Raw genomic sequence first — 10,000 nt, forward strand, 5'->3', positions numbered from 1 at the left:
TATTAAAATATGTATTGGTAAATTAAAATCAACACATTTATTTATTGAACTTTTCTCTTTTTTTACATTGGTTATTATTTATCGTGAAATCTGCAGGTTTTCGGAGCGCAGTTTTGTCACAGCTCTGACGGATCTGTACTATTAATGTGGTTATTTTTATTAGGTTTTTTATTTCGTATTTATAATCTCTGTAACTGAATGTAAATAAAGTGTTGCAATGAGACTGAAAGCGTGGTCTGTGGTCAGCTCAGAGACATGTCTCACATCTGGCAGGGTGAGACATCAGCGTTCATCTCCTTCATGTGGAGAACCTTTCAGGAGTACAGTAAACGTCTTGGATTAATGTGGGGGGGGGGTGATGATGATTTTAAAGGTACAGTGGAAAATAAAAGAACAGGGAAAAACCGAAAGAGTGAAGATAGAGAAGAGAAATTAAACACGAGGGATTCAAGTGAATGAAGAGTGAGAGAAAAGAAAGGCAATGGCAATCTAGAAAGAAAGAAAGAAAGAAAGAAAGAAAGAAAGAAAGAAAGAAAGAAAGAAAGAAAGAAAGAAAGAAAGAAAGTTGTAGAATAAAACAATGAAGGGTGAAAAAGAGAAAAAGAGGGAGAAATGAGAGAGAAAGAACAAGTGAAGAAGGACAGATAGAGAGAGAGAGAGAGAGAGAGAGAGAGAGAGAGAGAGAGACTTTTTTGATGTTTTAGAAAGCTTTATTTACAAAAGTCATGCTATACAGATAGTCAGGCTGACTAAATAAATAAAAATAAATAAATAAATGTTATTAAAAGCATTTCAGTAAGTTAGGCTAAGCGTAGTGATGAATAGATTAAATGTAATTCAATAGATGAATGAATAAGAGTGTTGGGAAAAACATTTTGCACAATAAAAAAGAATAAAGGTCATTTTTCTGAGATAAGATATGTGCAAGCTGAATCTCATCACCACTGAGACCGCACAGTGCTCCTCGATGGCACTACATCTTTCCAAACATCAACAAATTTTTAGTCTTCTTATAAAATTGATAGTCAACTAGAATCCTGGACTTTATCATTGCTTTTGTCACGGCTAGAACATCGTGGCCGCCTTCTGTTCTCCTGCTGATATAGATGGCCATTTTCACCTGGCCCACAATGAAGTTTGAAAGCTGACATTCTGCTTGCCTTCTCTGCGTGTATTTTACCCCCAGAATAAAAGTCTGAAATGAAAAACATTTGTTAAAACAGTTAAAAACAGACTGTAAAAGGTTAAAAAGAGGTTTTAATCTGGAGCACTGGGTAAAAGTGTGAAAAATGGTTTCCCTCTGGGGACAGAAGGGACACTCATAACCTGTCTCTGGACACAGAATTGAGAAAAAAGCGTTTACAGCAATGATACCATGCAGGCTTCTCCATTGTATATCTCCAGATCTCTTAGTTAATGGCGGCTTGTACAGTATTCTCCACTGAGGTCGCTCTTCCTCACCCAGCCCGAGGACAGAGCGCCAGGGTGTGTCAACTCTTCCATGGAGACCTTTTTTGTTAAAAACCTTCACACATGCGTTATAAAAACATTTTCCAGAAACCATGTAAAAGTTCATGATTTAAATATTCATGATTTTCTTACACTTAAAAGTGTGACCAGTACTGGTCTTCTGGAGTGACTGTGCTACAATCCGTGTAGATCTCAGTCTTAAACGTGCAGCTACGTCGATGTCGCTTTGTTCATCTACCATTATCACTAAGTCATCAGCGTCAGCTGACAGACAGAAGGTGTTTTGGCAACCAGGAATTGAGAGCCCTTTTAGTTCAGTCCGTAAACTGTTTAAAAACGGTTCTATGGCTAAGGCGTATAGCATACCTGACAGAGAGCAACCTTGTCTTACTCTGCTAGACACTTTAAAAAGAGCAAATAAGCTGCCATTAATCTTCAGCACACTCTCAATGTCACAGTATAAAACCCGTACTAAAACCAAAAGCATTAAGATCGGTATGGATTACTTCTTCTAGAATGCTTCCCAGTCTGGTAGCTAAAACTTTAGAGAGTGCTTTATAATCAGCGCATAATAAGGACACAGGTCTCCAGTTTTTGATGTTGCTTAGATCTCCCTTTTTCAGTAGCAATGTGAGGACTGCCCTCCTACAGCTTAGTGGTAGCAACTCTCTTATTATGCTATCATTTAGGACCTCCAGCCAGTCCTCTCCCACCATGGCCCAGAGCGATTTGTAGAACTCTGCTGGAAGTCCGTCTATACCAGGTGCTTTTCCATTCTCCATACCCTGTTTTTTCTTTTTAGCTGTGAGGGTCTGAATATGGTCCTGGCTGTTTGTAGACTGTATCTGGGATTGGAGTTCTGTGATTTCATGTTCTATAATTTTTGCTGATTGGGCCAATTCTCTTGTGACATTGAGTGTACTGTTGTTTGGTTTTTATTTTACCCAGGTCCCACCACTGCTGAAGGATGTAAAACATCTCTTTTCTTCTTTAAAATTGTTCCAAAAAAATGTAAAAGTGGCAACAATATGTTTGTCATTTTAACAGAGCTGTGTTAAAATGCCAGTATGCACTTTTTGGTTTAATGGAGTTTAAAACCTCTACACATAAAATCAAAAATGTGATCTGAAAAACCAACAGGGCAAATAAAACACCGCTTAACTGTACTTAAATGGTGTTTAAAAACTTAAAATCTATCCAACCTCACAAGTGATATAGAATTGTTGCATACATGAGCCCATGTGTACTGTTTCTGGGAGGTATGAAAGGATTTCCAGACATCGTTTAATTTGTGTTATCTGAATTAGCCGTGTGCGGGAAGGTATGTGTGGTTCTATATGGTTGCGGTCGCTGTTGTCTGTTGTGCAATTAAAATCTCCACCAACAAATAAAACTTCTTCACTGTTGCAGGTCTCTATGGTTTTGCATAATTCATCTAAGAAACCTGGTCTTTCTCTGACTGGCATCCGGAGATGGACCAGCTCCAGCCGGGTTCTGCTTGTGAGGATTGGGATATTCAAGCAGCGCTGTGGACAACAACCTCCTTATTGACTTACATAACACTATACACATGCTGTATCTGCATCACACAATTGTCACCCAAATGAGGATGGGTTCCCTTTTGAGTCTGGTTCCTCTCAAGGTTTCTTCCTCATACCATCTAAGGGAGTTTTTCCTTGCCTCAGTCACCTCAGTCTTGCTCACTTGGGATAACATCTAGGACTGTCTGTCTGTTTGTCTGTTTATATGTTTGTTGTTTTCTTATGTTGTTTCTCATGTAAAGCTGCTTTGAGACAATGCTCTTTGTTAAAAGCGCTATACAAATAAAATTGAATTGAATTGAATTTCTATTGGTGAGGTTGGGGTATATACGCAGATAAAAACAAGCTCAAACTGGGCTCTGACCTTTAACAGTCTGTCTTTCACTACTTCCTCTATGCTAAAAGACACTGGCATTAAATTCTTTGAAATAAAATTGTCACTCCTCCACTAGTGGATGTGTTGTGGCTCAGGCAGGAGAGGCCGGCCCATTCCTGTGTCTATTCCATGAGGTTCTTATTGTCGCTTTGGGTCTCCTGGATAAAAATACATATAATCCTTTCCCAGTTTCATTGCTGCACGCTTTTCATTCTTTTTGCTTTTCGATGGTGTTTTGAAACAGACCTGTTCAGTTTCCATCATTAAGTGTGTCTGTATTTTCTTCTAACAGTGAAGATTCACGTGAAGTACTTTCCTGGGTATTAATCACATCATCAGTGTCAAGCTCTGTGTTTTTCTGTTGTACGCTGTGCTCAGCCTGCACAGTAATCCCAGTGCTCCCAGTACTACTCACCCTCTCACTGAGTACTGGGTCTGTTTCAGTGCTTAACACTTCAGCTGGTTTCTCCACAGGTTTCTCAGTGTCATGACGTGCTGCCGACACGCTAACTGATTCCTCTCCTTCCGAGGTCGCAGAAATTGCCCCAATCTCGCCGTTCACTCGATCAGTTTGTTCCGGCTCATCCCTGTCCGGTTTTACTGCAGCAGAAGCACTTCATGGAATCGATACGAATCAGTATGAAAATAATGTACTCGAATCCATCTATTTTGAACGTTAATGTGCGTTCCAGCTCAGTGATGTCACTGTTCAGGATCATGTATGTGAACCTTCTAAATGACACTACATGCTTCACCAGGTCAGACTTACTCCCAATAGAGATTATTATTATCGGGGAGACGAGCTTGCCGAAGCATGAGAGCCCCCTCTCTAAATTCTCGTCTTTAATAAAGAGGGGTACATTAGACAGTGTCACTTTTTTAGAAGGGGTCAATAGCGGGAACACATGGGTAAGTGAACCCCCGATTACGATCCTCTTCCCTGCTAGTTTGGTCGCCCTTTCTACGATGTTCAGAAACAGAACCACCGCGCTGTTTATCCAGGACGCCGCCACCACGTTTGCATTCCTGACCACCTCTCCAGCAGCCAGGCTGCACTCCTCCACACTAGCGCCGGTCAACACTCTCACTCCATGGTGCCGTGTCAGTGTGTCATACACCGAGTTTCCTGGGCCGCCATGTTCTCCAGCAAGCCCAGAAAGCCCAGAGCTTTCTCTAGATCCAGAGAACTCTGTGTTTTGAGATGGTGTTTGAAAAAAGCAATAAAATAAATGTTGAATGAAAATAATCTATCAAAGCGATAGAAATGTAGGTGCAAAGAACACAACGAGCACTCCACATGCTCCGCCCACTCACTCCCAGCATGCACTCCACAGAGAGAGGGGGGGTGTGTGTGTGTGTGTGTATGTGAGTCACATGAGGATCAAATGACTATGTTCCTTTGAGACTCCACCAACATGCAGCAGCAAGAACCTCATACACACACACACACACACACACACACGCATACACACATGCATGTTCACAGACACACTCACACACACACACACTCGCTCACACACACTCACACACCTGCACTTTTATATCATTGTTCTATTTGCTCTTCACCTTCACCTGGAATCGTCCTACAGAATTATTTGTGTGAAAGTGAGGTTACGGACTGGAGGCGGAGCCACAAGGAGAAAAACTCACACCTGTGGAGAGAGTGTAGCGCCGGGTCGCCTCCCATTCTCATTCAACATGCCTTCAGGGAGTGAAGCTGGGTGAGGAGCTGTTTAAAATAGGATCATCTCTGAGAGCCCGGGACTGGAGCATCTGATATACTGGTTCTGTTACACCAGGTCTGTTATATCGGGTCTGTTAAACCGGGTCTGTTATATCGGGTCTGTCATATCGGGTCGGTTACATCGGGTCTGTTAAACTGGGTCTGTTACACCGGGTCTATTACACCGTGTCTGTTATATCGGGTCTGTTATATCGGGTCTGTTACACCGTGTCTGTTATATCGGGTCTGTTATATCGGGTCTGTTAAACCGGGTCTGTTATATCGGGTCTGTTACACCGTGTCTGTTATATCGGGTCTGTTACACCGTGTCTGTTATATCGGGTCTGTTATATCGGGTCTGTTAAACCGGGTCTGTTATATCGGGTCTGTTACACCGTGTCTGTTATATCGGGTCTGTTACACCGTGTCTGTTATATCGGGTCTGTTATATCGGGTCTGTTAAACCGGGTCTGTTATATCGGGTCTGTTACACCGGGTCTGTTACACCAGGTCTGTTATATTGGGTCTGTTACACCGGGTCTGTTATATCTGGTCTGTTATATTGGGTCTGTTACACCGGGTCTGTTACACCAGGTCTGTTATATTGGGTTTGTTACACCGGGTCTGTTATATCTGGTCTGTTATATTGGGTCTGTTACATCGGGTCTGTTACGTTGGGTCTGTTACATCGGGTCTGTTATATCGGGTCTGTTATATTGGGTCTGTTACATCGGGTCTGTTATATCTGGTCTGTTATATTGGGTCTGTTATATCTGGTCTGTTACATCGGGTCTGTTATATTGGGTCTGTTACATCGGGTCTGTTAAACTGGGTCTGTTATATTGGGTCTGTTACATCGGGTCTGTTATATCTGGTCTGTTATATTGGGTCTGTTATATCAGGTCTGTTATATCTGGTCTGTTATATTGGGTCTGTTATATCTGGTCTGTTACGTTGGGTCTGTTACATCGGGTCTGTTATATCGGGTCTGTTATATTGGGTCTGTTACATCGGGTCTGTTATATTGGGTCTGTTACATCGGGTCTGTTAAACTGGGTCTGTTATATTGGGTCTGTTATATCAGGTCTGTTATATCTGGTCTGTTATATCTGGTCTGTTACGTTGGGTCTGTTACATCGGGTCTGTTATATCTGGTCTGTTATATTGGGTCTGTTACATCGGGTCTGTTATATTGGGTCTGTTACATCGGGTCTGTTATATTGGGTCTGTTATATCTGGTCTGTTATATCTGGTCTGTTACGTTGGGTCTGTTATATCTGGTCTGTTATACTGGGTCTGTTATATCAGGTCTGTTATATCTGGTCTGTTATACTGGGTCTGTTATATCTGGTCTGTTACGTTGGGTCTGTTATATCAGGTCTGTTATATTGGGTCTGTTACATTGGGTCTGTTAAACCGGGTCTGTTACACTGGGGCTAGTACATTGGGTCTGTTCCATAACGTCTCTTCCATCAGGTCTGTTACATCGGGTCTAGTACATTGGGTCTGTTACACCGAATCTGGATCTCAGTGCCTGGAGAACCACATCTGGAGACCCGCATCTGGAAAACAACATCTGGAGAACCACATCTGGAACGTGTTTTTTTAAACAGCATGGCGTCCCCAAAATCCATCTCCATCTCGAACCCTCCTCCATCTAAACTGCGCCGGACCAAGAGCAAGAAGAAACACTTCGTCCATCAGAAGGTGGAGGTGTTCAGGGCCAGCGATCCTGTGCTGAGTGTCTTCACGTGGGGCATCAACCACACGGTACACCATCACTACACCTTACACACTACACACATTATTAAACACTCGCATGATTACACACACTCACATTATTAAACACTCGCATGATTACACACACTCACATTATTAAACACTCGCATGATTACACACACTCACATTATTAAACACTCGCATGATTACACACACTCACATTATTAAACACTCACATTATTAAACACTCACATGATTACACACACTCACATTATTAAACACTCGCATGATTACACACACTCACATTATTAAACACTCGCATGATTACACACTCACATTATTAAACACTCGCATGATTACACACACTCACATTATTAAACACTCACATTATTAAACACTCACATGATTACACACACTCACATTATTAAACACTCACATGATTAAACACTCACATTATTAAACACTCACATGATTAAACACTCACATTATTAAACACTCACATGATTAAACACTCACATTATTAAACACTTGCATGATTACACACACTCACATTATTAAACACTCGCATGCCTAAATACCCAGATGATTAAACACTGAGATGATGAAACACTCGCATGATTAAACACCAGGGCTGTGAGAAAGGGAGCTGTGATTATCAGTAAGATGATGAGCATTGTGTGTTACTGCTGTTTATTAAACCGGAGAGGAACAGAGAAGGAGGTGAGGAACGATCTGGAGTCACAGATGATCTAACAGAAACCTCAGGACGTTGCTGTGGTATAAGAGGAATAAAACACTCTCGCTGCTCTGCAGGTCAGTGACATGCTTCATCTTCCTGCTCCGGTCATGCTGCTGCCTGATGACTTTAAAGCCAACAGCAAGATCAAAGTCAACTACCACCTCTTCAACAAGTAACACACACACACACACACACACACACACACACACACACACTGAAATCTATCAGAGATTCTTTCTTTCTTGTATTTAAGCCGTTTAAATCTTCTGTTTGTCTTTTTCTCGCTTTAATTACAGACATTTTGTCAGGATTTATATTACTTCAGGTTGCAGCGACGTTAATTATGAACACAATCATGTTTTTCTATTTCAGAGATTTATAGAATCGTGTCATGAATCATTTCTATAAATATATAAGAAGACGTTGAGGATTCAGGTTACTGCTGAGATTCTGTTCCTCTCGAGAAGAAAAATATGGGTCTGAATCGCCTCGTATCCAATTTTATCCGGGGTTTCGGGAACAAAATTACAAAACTGTTCAATTTTAACGACAACAAATACGTTTTACAAAAACACATAAAAATTAGTTTTAATAAATCGCCATAATTCCACTCAAGAGCCAAAAAAACAACTTTTTCGGAGAGATCGCTTTTAACTGTTCCTCTCCGGCTGATGACATCATCATGCGCTGATAACACCTAAAACAAACCAAAAACCTCATTTGAATGAATTTAGGACAAAGATATTCATATTATATTCATATTCATTTTATTCATTCATAAAATATAGAAGTTCTTTTCAGCTGAAAAAAAAACCTCATTAGTAAAAATGTGTACATTTACACAGATAGCTAACGTTAGCATCGTTTATTAGCATTGCAAACAAGATCTTGAATTTTTGTTTAAAAAAATGTAATCACATTGAAGCCTCAGTTCTTTTTAAGCTTCTCTCGGCACTTCCGTGGGTCATTTTGCTGAACTCGATGTTCAGAGTTTTTGTGCGTCGTCATTTCCACTGGAACTCAGAAAACTTTGAGAAATAAAACAAAGAAGAGGAAGAAGAAGAAGAAGAAACTCTTCATCGGTTAAACCATGAGCACAAAAGCCCTTTTGAGGAAAAGAGTCTTCTGGAATCTGTCTGGGAATTCTGGGGCTTGGAGGGTTTGGAGGATTTAGAGATTAGGGCAGATTATTAAACAGACTGATTTTGTGTTTTTGAGTTTTGGAAACAACAAACAGGAACCATTTTAGTTCCTGGAACCTTTTTAGATCAGAAATGTGGAGGAGTTTCTTCATTGCTGATATAGATATAGACGTAGGTATACACTGATTAGGCATAACATTATGACCTCCTGCCTAGTATTGTGTTGGTGCTGCCCAAACAGCCATGATGAGGAGATAATCAGCGTTATTCACCTCACCTGGCACTACTCACAGTGTTATATCTGAACTCATCAATCACTCACTATAGCACTCACTATTTGAAAATGTTTTTGCTATTCAGTGCAGTATTTTATATGTTATAATGTTTATAATGTGTTTCAGCAGTTTATATACTTAATTCAGGTTTTATTGATGATGCTGTATTAACGATGATTAATGATGCAGTAATTAAGGCTACCTTATTGTGACTGGGAGAAGTCGAGCGTTAGCGTGGTGTGAAGTTTAATATTAATGTGTGTTTATCTTCACAGAGAAAATCTCCCTGGACACTTTAAGTTTAAGGAGTACTGCCCGCAGGTTTTCCGTAACCTCCGAGAGAGATTCGGGATCGAGGACCAGGACTATCAGGTAAAAAAAAAAAGGTGGATATTCACACACTGAGCTGCTGAGGCTCCAGAGGTTTATTTTATTTGTTCAGGAATTAAGATAAAGGAGATTTCCATATTTTATTATATTGATATGAAAGAAAAAGTAGCTTTATTTATGAAAATTTTGAAGTTCAAACACAGCCGCATCACAAATCTACACACACACACACACACACACACACACACACACGTCTGGACGTAGAAGATGATTGAAGTTTATCATGTGTTCCACAAAATGACATTAAAATGTGTGTAAAGTGAAGTCTGGAGAAATCACTGAACTTTAATCAGGGCATTAGGAGCTTCTGTAGATGTTGAGATACAGCATGTTGATGTAAACCACATGCTGCTCTTCATGGTTTGCGCAGGTGATGTGGCACTCAGGTGAGCTTTCACATTCAAATGCCTTCAGGACCACGTGGCTTCTATTGTCGTTGGTGTTTGCATGAGCGTTTGCATAAAGCCGATCCCAGCGACTGCCTTCATTCATTCAACCTGAACAACTAAACACCTTCATCCACACCAGAAACCTGAAACAGCCAGAGTTAAAGAACTGATCGTCCCTCAATTTTGTAAAAAATTAACAATAAATAAATAAATAAATTCCCTTCTGAACAGGTTTT

General features: G+C 40.5%; 1 protein-coding gene across 1 annotated transcript in view; it reads left to right on the forward strand.

Moving 5' to 3' along the window:
* The first annotated feature begins 4,788 nt into the window (after positions 1–4,788).
* Positions 4,789–10,000, forward strand: part of pip4k2cb (phosphatidylinositol-5-phosphate 4-kinase, type II, gamma b) — a 21,767-nt gene continuing 16,555 nt past the window's right edge. Inside the window, exons 1-4 of the mRNA XM_058374063.1 lie at positions 4,789–5,186; positions 6,587–6,880; positions 7,643–7,740; positions 9,261–9,357. Coding sequence (XP_058230046.1) covers positions 6,725–6,880; positions 7,643–7,740; positions 9,261–9,357 — 351 coding nt within the window. The 5' untranslated portion in view covers positions 4,789–5,186; positions 6,587–6,724. The remainder of the gene's footprint in view (positions 5,187–6,586; positions 6,881–7,642; positions 7,741–9,260; positions 9,358–10,000) is intronic.

Source organism: Hemibagrus wyckioides, linkage group LG21 (genome assembly GCF_019097595.1).
Source record: "Hemibagrus wyckioides isolate EC202008001 linkage group LG21, SWU_Hwy_1.0, whole genome shotgun sequence".
Lineage (NCBI taxonomy): Eukaryota > Metazoa > Chordata > Actinopteri > Siluriformes > Bagridae > Hemibagrus > Hemibagrus wyckioides.